Source organism: Columba livia, chromosome 9, assembly GCF_036013475.1.
Source record: "Columba livia isolate bColLiv1 breed racing homer chromosome 9, bColLiv1.pat.W.v2, whole genome shotgun sequence".
Classification (NCBI taxonomy): domain Eukaryota; kingdom Metazoa; phylum Chordata; class Aves; order Columbiformes; family Columbidae; genus Columba; species Columba livia.
In genome coordinates this window covers 17633918-17653346 of record NC_088610.1, presented here as the reverse complement: position 1 = coordinate 17653346, position 19429 = coordinate 17633918, and the positions used below count along the sequence as shown (strand labels likewise).

The following is a 19429-nucleotide window of genomic DNA, read 5'->3' as shown; positions in this document are numbered from 1 at the left end:
AATCTTTATTTGGCATCAGCAAACTGTAATAGTTGTTGAATCATGCCTTGATTTAGTTAGCTGTGACTTTGTCTTACATAGCTAGGACTATCAAAGAAAAATTATGGAAATATTTTATTGGCTGAATTTTGGCTTCTTTTTTATGATTAGAATCTGAGGGCTGCTGATGATTTTTCTTTCCCCGCGGTTTTTATGACATTTCTTTTCATGAATGTTGCCTCTCATCTACCATGAATATTTTTCCCATGTCTCTAGCTGTTGCCTGAGCAACATGTTTTACCTTTAATCGGTGGGGCATTGCATTCAAAATGCCGTACACAGTACTCCTTAATGAACTTGTACCTGAACTGTAACAGTTCGGTCTTTGCAATTAAATTAGAACTGTAACAGAATGCAAGAAGAGGGATTTAATGTGTCTGTATGGATTCAAATGCTTTCTGGAGTCAAAGAGATAAAGTAGTTCTGTGTTAGGAATTTAGAACTTAGATTTACCACAGGACCAAATGTAATCAGGGCAGTCCCCACTACAGTTGTCGTTGCTGTTGCTCTCTCTCCAACATCATAGACACGAGAAAAAAGGCTACTTTTTTGTGCAGACATGTCCTTGAAATGCCAGTTTGCTGCTTACTTCTTAGTTCACGCTGGTACAGGCATTTATTAGGGGACTGTTGGAATAATTTAAAGAAAATGGGATTGAACTGCTCTGCTATAAAACCGAGAGGATGTGAAAGGACTTCTCATGTGTACTCAACAGGGCAGCTCTGCTGAGGCACAGATTAACTGGGAACTGGAGTGGTCTGAGTGAATACCTGAGTGAGAATACTGTTTTTTTGTGGGTTCTCCCCATCTCTGCACCTGCTAGTAAGATCAGAGGTGGAATGAGCCATCTCCAAACAGAATCTTGAGCTTTCTGGTCACTTTGTTCAAACGAGCCTGGCCTTTTAGGTGCACATGGGAAATCACTGTCTCTAATACCTGATTGCTGTCACATAATATGTCAAGGCCACTTTGGGTTTCTTGGCATCCTGTTGTTTCTTATGGAAAGCAGTTTAAGTGGTTTGTGGGCATGCTGGCGTTTAGGAAAGTCAGTGCAATTGTAGTGAAGAGCCATGTGAGATCTGTGAAACAGAAGGCTGCTATAACTTCACTCCAGGAGCTTTGAAGAGTATTTTCTGGAATGTTGCTGCTTTTTTCCTAACTGCAACCATGAAGTATTTTGCATTGCCACCTGCTGCTAGAGACAGACACTGCACTGCCTTTTAAATCTCAGAAACTCTGTTGTTGTGACCTGTTTTCGAATCACCATCAGCTTGTCACTCAGCCAGTCCATTAGTATTCTAGCTGAAAACATTATAGGTAATCAGGGAGTAAATGCCTACCCTTCACTGGAACTTCTGGCTACTGTTGTGGATTTGCAAAAGTAATGAATAGTTAAGTTCAAGCTCTTTGGGAATGGAGCTGTGCTGCCAAAGCCCAAGGTGCAAAACACATTCATTGGTACAAGAAAGCAGCAGCAGCAAAGTACCAGTTTCTGCTAGCTAGGGCTGCTTCCCTCAGAGATGACTAACTCCCACCAACCCCTAAATGTTCTCACAGGCAATGTCAGAGTATCACTGAGCTACTAAATCCTTCAAGGATTCTCCAAGTGAAGGCAACTTAATGCTGGAGGAATATGTTACTGGGTAGATTCAGAGAAAAATAGCAAGAAATTTTAAGGAAAAAACACTGCCAGGAGGACATGGTTATTCCTTACCTCATTGCCTCAGTCATTGACATAGACCTGAGTCATGACAGTTAGGAAAAAATCTTAATTTAATACATAACCCATCTAATACAGATGTTTTTTTCTCATTATCTGACTTGATTTTGAGATCTGCTAAGCTTTTGGCCTATAGATATCTAGTAACACTGCATTTCAGAGGTTCAGTGCTCCCTTTGTGAAATCAGCTCAGTTAAACATGCTGCTGTGCTATTTCAGCACTAAGTGGCTTCTGCAGGTGAAGTCCTAAATTTTTTTTTTTAAGTGACAGACGACCACGTAGTCTATTCCACCTTAAAGTTTCATAATTTCAAATTATGTTTCAGCTTACTCATCTCTTTCTAGGAGACCAACATGGCCAGGCCAGTATGATGATAATAGGTGTGATTCATTTTTCCAGTATGCATGTTTTCTTTTTCTTTTCTTTTTCTTTTTTGCATGTGATTACTCTCAGCCTGTCACATTGCCTTGTTTAATTCAAAACGTGCTTCTTGGCAGCTGTAGCAAATAAGCAATATTTCTCTTTTCATGTGCAAAGAAGAGACTGTGACAGGATAAGAAGCTTCTCCAATGTAAGTGACAGCCAGAGTATTTTTTTGAATTAAGATTACGATAGGCAGAATGAAGGTTTCCTTGGATGAATAAAAGAACTCTTTCCATTAAGATCCAAAAATAAAAATCATGCAGAGCTGTTGTGTTTCTGGAGAATGTAGAAAACCATAGCACATTGGTATAAAACTGATTGAAAATATTCCCTGAAATCTTGTCGCACTTCAACACTCTGCTTTATTGAAGAAAATCCAACACTCACTGCCCCAAATGCACCCAGCCAAGCCTCTACATCTTTAGTTATGATGACAGCACTTTCACATTTGGAAAACAGGTCATTTATATGAGTGCTTAAATATATAATTAAGTGCACAATTTTAAGGCAATCCCATTTGTGATTCAAAAGCCTGTATTTCTGTGTTGGATAGTCTCTCCTAAAATTCTCATCTGTAATGCTGTCCTTTGGGGTTGTCTGCTTGCTTACGGCCATGTGTAATCCTGCTGGCATTGTCCGGACCCAGCTTACGCCTGAGAGTCCCGTGATGCCAGTCTCATTGCTGCTGACCACGAGTGCAGGTTCACTTTGTGCTGAGGTGGCTGTGGTCCCAACGACTCACATTGCTGGGAGTGTTGTGGTGACACGACAGGGGGCTGAGCAGCCCCTGCTCATGCTACCTGCATCTGCGCCCAACTCCTGGGGTGGCTCAGGCACTCGGTGAGCAGCGCGTTTGTCTAGTATGGCACAGTGTGCAGGATGCATCATTTGAAGCTGTGCAAAACAATGCCACCAAAGTTTCGTCAGTTAAATATAACAACTGAATCTTATGAACATTTTTGTGCAAAACATTAAATATGATCTGCAGCTCTCTATCTACCCCAAGCAATATGCTGAATTCAAGCCTCGTGCTGCCCATTGATTGCAACAGGCATCTCTGATGGCTACTCAAGTGCAGTGCGCTGGCCCCAGTCCAGTAAAGCACTTAGACACATGCCTGCGAGTCCCCTCGCTTGGCACTAGGCTGTTAGCCCTTGTCAGCTTTTGCATGGCTTACAGCAGTGTCAAAAGGACCCCAGCTGTGCCTGCAGAGGGTCCTGTATTTGGAGTGGAATCTGTGGAACCCTCTTTCAGGCAGGTTTGATTTAGAACCAGAGCATCCACTTGCATAGCAAAGCAAAGTGCAGTGCGGAGATGCGGTGCCATGCTAACTTTATCAGTATGGAGCCTGATGTAGCTTAGCTTGCGTTATCATGGACCCTCAGCAAATGCATCCTCCTCAGAGGACAGAGATCTACAGAGCCTCTCCTATGTACTTTATCAGGCTGGCTGACAAAACTCTCTCCACACCGCAAATTACTGTCACGATGGGACTTCTCCAGTAGTCTCAAGACTGCTCATTTCAGATGTTAATACTGAGCTGTCTCCATATCATCCATGTGAGATTAACGAGAATTAAATACTAGAAACTGTCCCTGAGATTTGCAGGCAGAATTTATCCTTCCTTCAAGATTCTCAGCAGTAACGAGGAAAGCCCATTTTCATTCCAGAACCAGAATCAACATCAATATGCAGGCCTTGCAGACAAGCATTTAAAACATGAAAATCAAGAAGTAAAGGTACTGAAAGTGACTGGGTGGTGGACATAATTATGCAAGAAGACCTCTTACTACTGTTTAGATAGCCCAAAGCAGAAGTTGTTATCTGAAGTGATCATTATTATTTTGAAGTGATCAAAATCCAGTTAGCCTCAGTACACAGCTGAAAAATACCATGCTGTAAAACACAGAGCAGTAAGCTGGGCATCATTTATGCAACAGACCATTTATGGCTATTTTTTCCCCACAGTAGTGTGCAGTGTGAAGATGTTACTCAGAGCACTAATTACAGTAGAATTGAGCATTTATTTGGTCTAAAAATATTCCCACTGAGGCCGATGGAATGGCCATTAAAAAAAACCCAAAACACACTTTTCCCTTTCACTGTCTGACCTAACTTCCTGAACTTAAAAAAAAAAAAAAAGCTAGATGGAGCCATCTCTGAAACCTCTTCTGGGGAAGATCACCATGAAAATCACTATCGTTTCCTTAATACTGTAACTTATATTACAAGGAGAAAAAGGAACTAATACTTCATCTGTGTGTGATAGGTTTTATTTCTTTGATGCCAGATGAAAGGAGTCTCTTTGGCAAGGAAATGGTAATCTCTTGTTGTTGCACGTATATCCAAATTGCAAATTATGACACTTCTCTCTGCTTTCCCAAAGCAAACAATTCAGAAGCAATGGCAGACAGTGCCTTGGAGTTTTTTATGTGCTGGGTGTCTGATTTTGCTTGTCACAGCAAAAACAGACTCTCTATTTAGCAGTAGGGAAAAACAACCCCCAAAAAATGCAATTCTTGTCCCCTCTGAAACCCCAGCAAAATTCCAGGAGGAAACAGACATGAGACCCATTATTATATCTATATTACTGAAAGAATCAGTCAGAAATCCGACACACAGATGGTGTGAAATCAGAACAAAAACAAACCTAATCAAACCTTCAGAACAACTGCCCATGTCCAAAAAAATGCAAACCAACAGACTATGTACAAAATGCAAGGTTATGGGGGAGATCAGTCTGCTCCTTTCTGCATGCTTATTGCTGTGTTGACTCGTGGTGTGTTTACAGACTGACTAGGAATGAGTGAATTGAATAATGCATTTGTCAAACAGCATAAATATTTTTGCTGCTCAGCCAGCTGGATGTTAACCAACCTATTAATATTTAGTCGATGAATATTCACCCATACAGATGCTTTCATTGGCCTAAGTGCTCCAGCTTAAGTGGATAGCTCTTCTCCATACCCTATTGAATTCTGAAACATCTGAGGAAAATAAGCATTTGAGGTGACAATGAAAAAATCATCAGTGGAATTAGAAGAACACATTTCAGCATGTTGCTGGTAGGTGGTGTAATGTGCCAGCTGTCCTCAGGTTTCCAAGATGTGCCATGTGGCCTTAAGGATGTGCTGGTGATGGATATCTCATTCCTTTCAAACAATGGCCCAGCCAGTGGCTAGTGATGATACTAGAGATCCACGTAGCAAATAGAGATATTAGTATAAAACAAACACAGACAAAGCAGCAGTGTAAATGAGGCATAACAAAATATATTTCAGAGAGACAAAAGCAAAAGATGTGGGAAAACATGCCTCAAAGGCAAAGTTGCTCAACCAGGATTGCACAAGGCATACGTCCTTCCCCTCTTTGTGAAAACATGGGATTGAATAGAAGAAATTATTTAAACCCATTGTAAAGAGGCATGGTATTATTATAATTACTTATTACTCATGGTAAAGCAGTACTATCGATGCTAAAATTGAGAATCCATTATTGTGCACAGTGCATCTGCTGAGTGCACATGTCCTTGGTCTCAGTGTTTGCCCACTAAATAGAAAGGACAGGTGCAGGGTTGGGAGGAAGGCTTATAAAACAGGAAGAGAATGAACACATTAATCTGGGCCAAAAGCCATGGGTTGAAAGATGTTTCCTCACCAATAAACAGGAAATGCAGGGAAAAATATTTTTCTTGGGCATAAACAGACAGGCACTTTTATCAGAAAGACAGGTTCTTTTAGACCAGATGTGGGGTGTTGAACACTGGGGTAGTGCACTGATGTCAGCGTGGTCCAGACATAAAATCCTTCATCTGGGACTTCTGAGCTGCACCGTCAGCTTCGTGTCAGTACGTTACCTGTAGTGACCTGTGCTGGAAATCAATGGGGACCTTTCTGAGAAATGCCTCCTTGTACAACAGCATAAGGAAAATGAAACAACTGTAATTTCTGTGCAGTTCTTCTCTGGAATAGAGATTTCTCTCAAGGCAACCTCTGCTTCTGTAATCGCCTTGATTATGGGGAACTGACTTCAGAATTTGCCACTGTTAATGTTCTGAGTTTTCTCCTTTCTTCCTACTTTCCGTCTCTCAATTCACTGCCATTAACATCAGATTTTCAAGTATTTTTGGTGTCATTCCAAATCCCTAAGTGTGACAGTATCCTCACCACTTTTATACATCCCTTCCTTCCTTTTCTGGCCTTTCGTGATTTTCCTCAGCGCTGTCAGTCTTTGGGCTACCATCTCCCTTAGCTCTGGGATAGAGAGATGAAACCAGAAGCCGCTGTAACTCCCTTAATCACTGGCGTATTTTATAAGGAGTAGAAAAAGGTGCTGGGGAGGGCAAGAAGAATGTTTCATTTATATGCTTCCTATCTGTCTGCTGTTTTACGCTCTGTACTTCAGAGATGCTAGAGGAGAGGAAAGAGGCCTCGACATAGGATGGCTTCTGTCTTAATCCTTCTGATCTCAACTTCTGTTCACGATACAGCCAAACGCCCAAGACTTTAGCTAGAAACCAAGCCTGGAGTCCCCATTTCAAAGGAATCCAGGGTCAGTTTACTGCAGCAGTAACCAGCCTCCTGTTCAACAGTGTGTTTTCTTCTCTCTTCCTCCACAGAGCCTAAAGCAAGTTGCAGATTGGGTCGGTCTGCATCCACATCAGGTGTGCCTCCTCCATCCGTCGCTCCGCTCAGGCAAGGCAGTGATCTTCAGCCGAGCCAGGTACCATCGTTAGCAAATCGTGAATGACTTCTTGTGCTGCAACATGCCAAATGTTTCTCACCTCTGTGTCTGTCATTTGTTACAGTAAATGATTTTTTTGTTTTTTGTCTTTATTTTTTATGTGTGTGCATGCATCTGTGCGTGCGCATCTCTCATCGGCAATGAAATTCCACTGGCCAGAGCCAGCAGAATTTTCTTTGCTCTTGATTCCTTGTATCCTTTCTGTCTTCATTCTGTAATATAAATGTAGTAAAACTGTACTGTATGAATTGGCTGGGGTTTTTATTTTTCCATGTTTTCTGTACTTTTTTTACTGTCTCTAAAATTTATCAAACTTTGATAAATTTAATCTATGTTTTTTTATGTAAATTTCTTTTAAATGTCTTGTCTAAAGCAGTTGCACCAATGTTTGTCAATGACTTGTACATACCTGACTTCTGCCCAGTTGTACTCTAATATTTGTGCCAGTCTCACATTTGTTTTGAGCTCAATGCATGATTGTATTACACTGTGATTTATCACTGTCCTGAAAACTGCTCTTACAGTAAGTTTTGTTTAGTTAAGGCAGCTAGACTCTCTTCAGCTATAGGCCGTGTAATGCTTACAGGACTATTAAATAGTCCACTGTAGTTATATTTATTGCATATTGTTGGGAATCAAAATCCAAATCAAAGGGGTAGCATCTCCTTGTGTCTTAAACAGAGATACTTCTTTTTTTCATTATCAAAACCAAAAATGCCCTATAAACCCTTGAGAAAGCAAAGAAAGTGTTTGGGTTCAGCAAATTTCTCCAATAGTGAGAAAATGGAAAAGAAATAAAGACATGGGAAACCTACACTTACCTTTATTTTATATGCTAATACTGATATTGTATCATTTTGCTGTGCAGACCTGTATTATTAGTTTGACAGAACTAACTGCTGAGAGTAGCAATTGAGAGGTTTCACTTAAACATAACGTGAATGCCTTCTGTCAAGCTCAAAGCACTGCAGTCTTGTATCACTTGTGTGTACGTGTATGAGCCTACATATCACTGTGTAGGTGAGTATATATATGCACAGAGACATCAACATATATGTATATATGCGTGTATACATATATATTTATGCACACACACAAACTCCTTAGATGGTGAATTTTTGATTGGCTTTGAGGGAATTAGTCCCCATAATCCTATTGAATTTCAATGAGATTTGAGTGGAAAACTCCCTGAGGACTACTTTGCAATAGTCGTGTATTTAAGTTGTTTGTAGCTTGGTGAGCTGCTTCTAGAAGGTCTTGACCAAAGTAGAGACCAGAAGAGCAAGGTTGCTTTACTCAATCCAGACAGCCAACTATTTCTTAGGAAGGCTATATTTGGGTAGCCTAGTCCATACAGGTTAAAATTCTTTAACCTGTAAAACTGATGCTATTGTATTACTTCTGAGCCCTGCTGGACACAGTGCCTAACAGAACCTTGCACTTTTTGAGAGCAGGTTTTACATAAGAAAATCAAATCCGTAGTGGAAATTGAAAATGGCACCCTATTTAAATACCACATCACCTAAGGAGGAAGTTTGGGTAATTGTACTTCCAAAGGTTTTGAGTGTCCCGGTGTTCATGTAGTATGTGAGTTTTGATTAAATGGGTCTTACCACAGACATGATGCTTTGCGGGTTACTTAGTGGCAAAGACACCTTGAGTGTTTTGAGGGGATTTCAGTCTCTCAATTTATATTAAGGACTAAACAATAAGCCTTGAAAGCAGAAGCTGATGTGATAGAAGAGATAATGAGCCTCTTAGAAGCTGCAGCCAGGGTTCACTGAAACTGTGGAGGAAAAATCCACCTCACTTCATCCAGAAGAAAGGAACAAAGATGATAAAAGGAATTTTCAAGTGGCTAATTGAATAATGTATGGACATGGCTTCATGAAAACCAAGCAAAACTAGTAAAAGCTTTCTCTCCCCGTAAGTCTTCCCTTCAAGCCGTCATTCTCTTACTGTCCACCTACTAGGTTGTCTTTTATTATGGTGACGTAATTTTACAAGGTGTGGATTTGACCATGATTCCAGAGGAATAACAAAAGTCTTATAATCTCCATGTCAGACACAAACAATACTTTGTGTTCTTTATACACCTTCTCTATCTAATGTGCAAGCAACCTATGACAGGTGAAATGTGTTTGGAAACGTCTGGGTTGCTAGCCTGTTCTGAATCTGACAGATTATGGCATATAGGGCATTTATTTTCATGCACTGTGTCTATTGATTGTATTGATACTGGTTTTCTTAGCGACATTGTAATCAGCAATTAGACTTTCCAAAAGATTAAGAGGTCGCATGCTGTTATCCAGCTCTTTGTTGATGAGATTAGCACAGCTGACATTCAGACAGGGATATAAGATCTGGAAAAGGGCAGATTACTGTTAATAATTTTTTCTCAAATCTTTGTGGATGCCAAACTGATGTTTTTCAAAATGTTTAACTTGGGGAAAAAAATCATATTTGCAACTGAGCTCTCAAGGTTCATAATTTTTAATACAGAATCATTAAAAGAAGTGGTGAGGATGCTACATAATTAAAAATAGGTCTGACCTAAGGAAATCCTAAAATTATAATTCCAATCAAATATTGGCTAATCATGTAATTAATGATGTTTCACTCCCCTATGCCTTATTTTCTTGTTTATTGGTGTAGAAACTGTGTGGATTAACCAGTTAACATTCATGGAACATATTTATTGTGTATTGATGGTAAGCATTATAGTGATCACTTAAAATGAAAGCTTACAAGCAGAGGTGAATTATGTGGCTGCTCACCAATGGAGAACACTTTAAAATCCTGTAGTGCAGCAGCCGCCAGCAGTTACCAACATACTGAGGCAGGCAGAGAGCGTGCCGTTCTGGACTTAGTGCTGGTAAATGGTGAGGGCTTTTTGAAAGAGCTGGTTGCAGGAAGTAACCTTGGGTGAAGTAATGAATTGGCTCAATTTAAACTGAAAAATAAACATGAGTTTATCTTGGAACTGAAGATATTGACTGTATAAGGACAAAGTTTAAGAAATTAAGGAGTAGCAGATGAAGTCAGGTGAGGAGCTTGGAACTGTAATATGGCAGAAGCATGGAATATATAATATTTGAGCTACAGAAGTGGCATATAGGTATATGTCCTAAATACGTATCTTAATATAAATATCCTAAAGAGAGGAGTGTAAGTAGCACAGAAGTGTTCTAGGTATCACAGAATGTAATGCCTTGTAAGGGGTCTGCAGTGTTAGCCGACAGCTTACAGGGAATGGGAAAATGTTCTAGAAAGTACAGTAAGTCATATCTTAGAGATAAGGAATATGTGAATAAAATTAGAAACAGTGAAAGTCCACCTGAGTTTGGCCTTTATATGGAAATGAAAACTAATGCCAGTTGTTTGTAGATGTCCAAGTGGACGGAAAACAGTAGAAGTTAACCACAGTGTGAGGTTTATGAAGTAGAATAAGCATGGTCCAACGGTGCCCCGATAGAAAACTCATCACCCACATTGCTGGGGCTTCTCTGCTGGTGCCTGAGGCCTTTGTAGCCAGCACAGTCAGGGGTTTTGCCCTGCAGTGGTGAATGCTCAGTCATATCAGGAGACCCTCATAGCGGATACAGTTGTTCACTTGTGTAAATCAAGCAGGATTTGGAGTCACAGGGATCACTGTGGTACAACGATGTTTCCCTGCATCCCACCATCCTCCGCATCTTCACCTCAGAGTAACAAAGGATTACGCTCTATTGATGGACTCGGAAATCCTTGTCGCATACAGGATGCATGTGCACTGAGCAAGTCAGTCACAAAAGAAGAAAATATTTCAAGCAACCTCTGCTGTTGAAGTCCCTCTGCTGGAGAGCACAGTGTCTCACATCCATATTTTTAATGGACATAAAATAATCTCTAGGTCACCGACAGGCTTCTCCGAAACATTTTTCAGCATACAAAAAAACCCACTGGTTTCCATTTTAAGAAAAAGGTAACAATTTAAGTATCTCTAGATCTATTGCTGCAAATGAATTGTGCAAAGTAAAGTTTGTTTTCATTACCATGTAGACAGCTCTTAGAAAATAGCATGCATTAAGCTGCATAGCAGCGCAACAGTGCATGTTTATAATGAAGATCCATGATCTGAAGGAAAATACACACTTTGAAAACAAAACTCCTGGTAGTTACAATGTGGTATTTCAGCTTTTCTGCAGAAAAGAGCCAATTTTCAGCCAGATTCCCACAAAACTCTGTACCTTATCTGCAAATGTGCAGCCTCTCTTCACGCTGCCTGTTAGGTACTTGCTTTTCAGCAGGAAGACAGCACTGTCCTTTACTGTTGCATCCTTGAGGTATGCTATCTTAATTCTGAAGGTCTGCATAGCTCTTAAGGTCTTATGTCTCCCTGTGAGGAGGACAAGGCAGTAATATCTAGTTCCAATTTAAGCAAGGAAAAGAGATTTAAGCTTTACAGTGATGATCAAAGTAAAATCCAGAAGCCATGCTGTGATTAGAAGGAATAGCTCAGAGGACTCAATGAAGATACATGGACAGCTATGAATTAAGAAATTTCAGTTCGCATTGAAGGAATTAAGAAGAAGCTAGAAAATATATCAGAATCAACACTGGATTTTTTGGTGCCTTATTTTTTGGAAAACAAACAAACAAACAAACAAAAGAAACTAAACAAACAAACAAAAAAAACAGCTCAATTCATTACTTGTCTGGTATCTGCCTGAGACCCCAGCACGCTGAGACAGCGTTTTTCTTCCCCCATAAGTCCCCATCAGTGGACACAACACAGAAGGTCCATGTGATGGACATAACAACCATTACCCTCTAAAACTGAGGAGAGATTTCACTTATGTTATCTTTTATCTGAATATAATATAGCAAAGGGCAAAGGCTTCCCATCCACAGAATGGACTTGACAGTGTGATTATTGTCTTGTACGAAATGAAGTGAATCCATCAATGGTTTGGGTATGTATCTTTTATAGGCAAGAATTTTAGAGACAAGTAGACTCCTTAAATTTGTATTTAGGTAGCATAAAACAGACTTGTAGAAGGACTGAGTGTACTGTTGATATCTATCCTACCTACCTCTGAGATGTCTAAATCAGGGGTATAATACAGGTTCCCTGTGGATTATATGAAAAGAGGCAGCTGCAGAGCGGATTCGCCTGGCTAAAACCTCAGTGACCACGCAGAGCTGTGTGTCGGTTACCTCAGATAACCTCCTAATTTAACCATGTCTGTCGGTTGTGGAAAGCTAGCTGGGGTCGTTCCTGCTCTGTGCATGTTAGAGGCTCCTGGACATTTACCAGTGAACAGGTAACAGTTTTTAAAATGTCCATTGCTGGATAGTAGACATTTATACCTGTTCAGACTTAATCCACGGATGCTCAGCATTAGGGAGAAGCTATATGGGTCCCGCCTACAGGTAATCTTTGAAATGACGTTGTGCTTTTGGCATCATCCCTCCTGCCAGGCTCCGTGGTGGGACTCGCTGGCAGTGCCCAGGAGAGCAGCAGCCAGGCGGTGCTGGATGGGTGGGTGGGCTGGCTCCTGGGTGTGGTGTTGCACCCACCAAGAGAGCGGTTTTATGGGAGTGGAAATCCAGGCTTTACAGAGTCCTGGAAGCAAAAGACCAGGATTTTTCCAGCATGGTTTTCCCGTGTATTAATGTAGGCAGAGAAGTAGAAAGCAGGTTCTCTACTTTGAATATACGACTACAGAACTGTCACTGTGTTTATTTGCCGTTGGTCTGCGATAAGTATAATGTACATTGTGTTGTGTTCAGTAAGGCAACAATTCCCTCTTTATTGTTTGGGTCTGTGCTGGAGAAGTCCTGGACAGAAGTGCACTTTAACAGCTGTTCAAAATGAAGTCTGGAAAATCCAGAAGGTTTAGGAAAAGCTTTATTTTTCCCAAGCTGGGAAGCGCAGCGGCGTGCCCGCCTGGGGCAGCGCTGCCATGCCGGTGGTACCGGGCTGAGATGGGGAGGCGGCGGGACGTGAAACATGTGTCTGTCCGGGGCTGTTGTGCCTGGCGGGCGGGTTGAGCCCGGCTTTGGGCAGGGACCGGTCCCAGCCCCGCTGCTGCCGCAGCAGCGTTCGCCGAGCCCAGGGCGCCGCCTGGCGGTCCCCGGCGGGATCCGGGCGGGGCGGCGGCGCGCGGGCTGCTGGGACCGGCTCCCGGGAAGGGAGCTGTCCCGGTGTCGGGGGGTGTCCTGGTGGCCAGGGCTGTCCCTGTGGTGGGAGGTGTCCTGGGGGCGGGAGGTGTCCCCGGCTGCTGCTGATTGACGGTGCCGGTGCAAACCGCTGCCCGGCTCTAGGAAACGTGGAGCCTGTGCGGATCGTATACGGGCTTCACCGGAATTCCCCAGGAGATGCGTTAAGTTAAGCGTGGTTGGGATGCGTGGGGATTTTTTCTCTCCCTCCTGGCTGGAATCACAGCTGTTGTGTCAGATAATTGGAAGAACCTTGTGCAGAAGCCTTGTGAGCCTGTGCCCGCCGGGTCCCACATGGCGGCAGAGGGGTGGCCGGGCCTCTCAGACCCCGGATACCAAATACTGCCGCACAGCAGCTTAGATAACGTGTTGTTAAAGACTCAGTATTTCGGTGCTAACCAAAATGCAATTAAAACATACACGCGTTATCATGAAAAAAAATTGTAGCATTAAAACTGATGTGAGACTATATCTCAAAGGCAACTATTATTTAATTTTGTACTCCAGCCAAAGAATCCCAAACAGATATTCTAATTGTTCTGGTTTATAGCAAAAGAATGATGGAAAGGAAATAGGACAAAGAAAAAAGATGAGATGTGCATTTCACTTCTCCCCACACGCATTCTTAGAGCAATACCCTGCAGTTTAAGTGCAGAATAAGCTCCTTGTAAGAAATTTATAAAACTTAAGAGAAATAGTTTAGAGTTGAATTTTGACAAGGACTGAGTACCCTTCAGCAATGCAGCTGAGTGTTTGTCTCATGCCGACTTTAACAAGTCATTCCGTACTGGGTCAACTAAATATCACAAGCCAAGCTCTTAATGTCTCTGGCCTTAGCTGTGGATACAAAGCATATTGCAGGCCTTGTATGCCTTGTAAGCATTGTGTTCGTCCTGAAATTAATGAATGCAAGAAGGATAAATTGTTACTATTATGGCTATAATTATTTATGAAGGCACCTAGACAAAGTACTTCCCCACTGAATTGACATTATCATGCTTTGGTTGGCAAATGTGCATCTGAAAGCATATGGGCTCTATGCTACCCTATAAGTATAAACAAAGCATCTGTGCTCATCTATTATTCTCAGCTTAAAGTTGCTGTCTTCCCCACCAATAGCACACAAGAGCTCAGAGCGGTCAGCAGACACCCTGCAGTTATTGGGCATCATAGTAGGGCCGAGATCCTGACTGCTGCACTTAATGAATTCTGCTGCTAAAAAGTGAGCACCTATAAATCAAGATCCACTGTTCTGTATCTGATCACAGCAGTCTTTTTTTAACTTCCATTATATGCAAGAAATACAGTCATGGCAGGTAGATGGAGAACTCTGTAAACCGAAGTACCCTTTCATCCAGTTTGAATATTAGGGAAATGGTAACAAGTGCGTTAGTAAGAGAATTTGTATCTGCTTCATAGTGTAAACCTGTGTCATTGCTCAGTACTGTAAGTCTTTGCTAGATGCACTTCTTGACGAATCACAATCTGAAACTAGCATCAAATGCTAGTGATTCTGCTTTTGTGGTTCTAGTAATGCAGAAGGATTTGCAATGAAAGAACTGACTTCATTCATACTTGCTGTCTGGGCCAAAGGGGAAATAAGATCCCCCTGGGCTGCTGATTTAAGATCTCAGGGGAGATGCAGTCCTGAGTTCCTGTTCAAAAGGAATATCTAACTACTGTGCTAATTGCGACTCTGGTATGACTTTCTCTGTCCCTCCTTTTTCCTCTAATTTTCAAAAGTTTTGAAAGTCTATTGTGTATTTTGGATGTAGAATAGCAAAACATGAAACAATTAATGGGATGGTGGCAATAATTTTCTTCTGCTCCCTGTGTGTAAATGCCAAGTGTTCCCCTTCAGCTAGTGCAATGCCTCTGAGATCACTGTTTCTGGGCTCCTGCGGCCAAGGCTATGGTTGTTCCTTTTTGATACTTGATCTTTTTCTTCATTCCAAATGTATGTCCAGACTGTGTGAACAGTCCCATGCCTCTCACTCTGTAATCAGCGTCTCATGGGGTTTTGGTCTGGACTTTCTATACACTATTTATTGCCATGGATGGTAGCTTCTATTTTTGCCTGTGAAGTTGTTCCCTTAAAGGGACTTAATTACTCCTTATGTTTAACCATCACCTTTAATAAGGCGTGAGATAATCACTGGGTCCAGAACCTGCTTAACGTTGGCCACTAGGATCTACCACAGCAACGTTTGTGGTGGTGTCTAAGAGTCGTAGTCATAAATAAGGTCCCTGTGTTGATAGACAATGTGTGTAGAACAAAGACTGTCCTTGCCCCAAGGTTTTGTAAGCTCAGTGTAATAGATGAGGAAGTAAGCAGTTGCAGATGGGAGCAGATTGCTAAGTATGTGACTGTCAGGAATTGCTTAAGATTTAGGGTATGTGAAATAGGAAAGTGCAAAAAATATTGGGCGTGCAACCTACTTTATCTCTGTCAGTGATTTTATGTAGTTTTATGTGCCACGAATACAATTAAATGCATTTGAATGTGAAAACCGGGAAAAAAACAGGTAAATTTTCCTAGGAACATTTAACAAATGATGCCTCTGTCTCAAATGTTCCTCTCATGGAGAAGTCCTGCTCCTCCAGTGGAGAAGACTTTAGCATTCATGTAGATGAAAACAAATGTAGACATAGACTGCATTTTGTGGATACTGGTTTTGCATTAGCTGGGAGGAGGAAACTCCTCTGGGTCCTGCCTGGCAGGATGGACAGGCATGGAAGAACCCACGGTGGGGTGCAAAGAGAAACCCCTGGAACAAGCACTTCACTGGTGGAACATGGGCCAACTTCTACCTTGAGATGATGTCCGGATTTGATCAGCCTGTGTCCTGAGTATATTTGAAAATCCGAATCATCCAGAGCTGTAGGATTTTGCCTTCTTGTTCAGGCTGAACGTTCACAAGACTCAGGGATGAGTCGTCACACTGACTGCCAGCACCTAGGAAGAAGTGCAGGGGCATGAGCTGTGTCCTGCCGTGTCACACAGCCTTCTGAGGAGTTTGTGCTGCTAAAAATGTGTCAGAGTTTGGATTTCTGAGTCTGCTTTTGTGCCTTTATAAAGTGCAGCAGAACGTCATGCCCACGAGAGGGAGCGCTTGGCTCGCTTTACACACTTCTGGTTTTCTTTCCTGCCAGGATAAATATCTGGCAAACATGAAGGCAAAATTCTGCTGTCGTCAGTCCAGCTAAATATGCTGTCAACATTTTGGATGAGAGCAACAACAAGAATGTTAATGCTTTAGGGAAGGCTCCACATTGTATTGTGTGGAGCTTCAGCTTCAATCTGGTCTTACATAATCAGTGTATGGGTCCAGAGCAGTGCAAATTATTTCTAAATACACAAACTGCAAATAGAGAATGCTTATTAAAAAAAAAGAAAGAAAGAAAACACAAATCTTGAAGTAGATGGAATTGCCACATCCATCATCCCTCACCTCCAAGGCGCGCCTGACTGATTGGCACGAGAAGCAAATGTGTCAAAGCCATCTTCTGTTGGCAGACAGCCCTGCTGTTGTTGTCCCAACATCTTTTGTTCAGCATTCAGCTGGGCTGGTCATGCAGCAGAAGCAGGTCACTGCACGGCTCTCCGGTCTGAGAGCACAAGGGAGGGCGTGCTGGGAGCCTGGCACCAACACAGCGGCCGCCAGTTCACAGTGCGGGGGGAGCTGGGCGGAGGTGGGTCTGACCAGGCACTGCCGTCGTGGCGGGTGCCAAGGCCCAGGCATGGCTTTGGTGGTTCTCCTTCTCCGTACCACTCCATAGCAGGGGTTTTAGCTACAAAAAATACATGTCGGGGTGAAGTAGTGATGGGTGAAAGCAGGGCAGCTGTAGAAGTAATGCCACAGGGGGAGGGTACCAGAGATGGGAGCAGTGATCAGTCTCTGAGCACCAGATTTAGAGTCAGTCTGTCTTCTTACCTTTCCTTGCTCTCAAGTGCCAGCTTGGCTGCTGGTATTTCCACTGGAAGAGAGTGGGAAGAAGAATATTCCATTCCCTTACTCTGATCTCTTGTTGTTCTTGCACGGGTTTTGTAAGCTTGCCAGCAGAGTACAGAAAGAGCCTTGTTCCCTCAAAGAAGTTGCTGAAACTTTCAAATACAACAATATTCTGACAAAGAATGAAATACAGCATTTATGAGGGTTTCCATTTCCCACTCAATGTGTTTTTTACTGTCTTTACCTAGTTGTTTCTCAGATTGGGAGTTACAATTTCTTTACAAGGCACAGAGGACAGGCAGGAGAAGATCTCAACTGCCTGGTCTGTGGTTTGAGGGGGTTGTTACGTTGTGACTGGTTTTGACAGAGTTGGGACTGTGTTTTTCAGTACTTTGAAAAATAGTCTTAGCTCAATAGAGGAGTTTCTGGCCACAGGTGCCACAGCTGATGGAGCACAGCGTAGTAGGTGGTTGTTCCCTGGGAGGTGAGGTTCCCTCCAGAGCTCCTCCACATTGGTGAGAAGTTGGTGAGAACCGTGTGCCTGTAGAGCCTGAGGGCTCGGCTGTGGGGGCAGCAGCCACGTGTGGCCTTAGCACCCAGACCTTTCTTTTGAGGGTCAGACTTGTACACAGATATGTAGATTTTAAGATGACATACACAGAAACTAATAACCAATATTTCCAATAGAAGACTTCTACAGGTTGATGAGATGCGGAGATGCACGCCTTGAGATCTCACGGTGTCATTGAACAAGGGTTCCTAAGGTGTAACTCTTGCAGCGTATAAACCACTGCATCAGTGAGATCACTGTCCTGTCCTGCCTACAACAAGAAACTAAGAATTATTTGGAGGTTCTTAATCTTGTTTTTAGCTGCTCTTACAGCTTTGTACATGATTCTACTAAAAATAGGTGACAACTTACAGTAATACTAAACTAATAGATGATGTAATTAATGTGAAATAATTCCAGTCCAAACATCAGTAATTTGCCTATAAAGGAATTTAATTTGGTAACATTCCTTCCTCTTCATGGAATCTCTCTTTAAGGCGTTTCTCTTAGATTTACTTATTCTCTTCTAAAACTTGTAAATTCACTTCAAAACTTGTTCTGAGACTTTTGTGTGCAAGCAATTAGTTTAGTCACATTAGGAAGGATGCAGTACCGGAACAATAACAATTGCTAAATTTATTTCAAATGGTCTTGCAACCACTATTGAAGACATTGTGCCTTGGTTAAAAAAAATATATTAAAAAAAAACAACAAAAAAAAACCCAGAAGCATGCAATTTCCTTTCTCCCCTACCCCCTTTCTGTGTGTATTTATGTTTAACTCAGGGCAAGAATTTTATAATATTCTTAAAGGAAAAAAAAAATGGCATGAATTCATGAAAGCATGGGTTTCTATATAGGCATTCTTTGTAAATGAACCAAACATTCTGTATTCTAGGTAGAACAACCTTATTTGTCTGCTCATACGCATTTCTGTTATCTCCATGCAGTCCCACTTGTCTTAGCTTTTTTGTATATGAACTGGACATATTGTACCATGTTTCTGTTTGAACTGTGTGTGCTTGTTGCGTAAAACACAACACGGAACAGCGAAGTTTTCCCCACTGTCTGCGTTGAGTCACAAACCATCCAAGCTTTGTTCTCATGGTTGTCACCATTTCACCAGAACCTTTCGGTGTTTGTATAGCCTTATACAGTATATTGCACTTACTGTACCTGTATAGTATCTTGTCTGTATACTGTATGCACATAAATATGTATATTCACTCATGTATGTATGTATGTATAGTATGTTTATATATCTCTGTATATGTGTGTGTGTTCGTTCATAGTCTTTCACTAGAAATGTGTGGCTATTCATATACATTATGTGTATGCCAATTATAAAAAGGTATGAATGCCAGCACCCACTTTTGATAACCTACTTTTATTCTCATTTTGTCTTGTTAAACAATGAAAATAAAAATGTCATGTATTTTAAATGAGAACTTTAAAATATTATTTTTACTAATTTTAAAGTTTCCAGTTTTTCAGAAAAACTATTTGAACAGTTCTAAGATTACAAAGATATTTGTGTTTCTATGGTTGAAAAATGTTTTGTAGCAGCCCACACTATGTAGTTTTTTGTTCTCTGTATCTTACGCTGGTCAAGTGCTCCGAGGTTTAGAGGCGCCCTTACCCAGCTGGACTTACGTACTGCAAATCCCTACTCTATTCACATGAGGGCCTTGCGGTAAATCTAGTTGGTGACCCATGTCTGTAACGTCTTGTGTGTATAAATACTGGATATAGAAGGGCCTTAGGCTGGAAATAAAAGTTTCTTCAGTGCAGGTGAGA

The 19429-nt window shown here is 41.7% G+C and overlaps 1 protein-coding gene across 4 annotated transcripts in view; it reads left to right on the top strand.

The window, feature by feature from the left end:
• NYAP2 (neuronal tyrosine-phosphorylated phosphoinositide-3-kinase adaptor 2) overlaps positions 1-19429 on the top strand; it is a 138727-nt gene that overhangs the window by 103950 nt on the left and 15348 nt on the right. For all 4 annotated transcript variants that reach the window (XM_065074043.1, XM_065074042.1, XM_005513091.3 and 1 more), the window contains one exon: positions 6802-6905. In XM_065074043.1, the coding sequence (XP_064930115.1) occupies positions 6802-6905 (104 nt within the window). The remainder of the gene's footprint in view (positions 1-6801; positions 6906-19429) is intronic.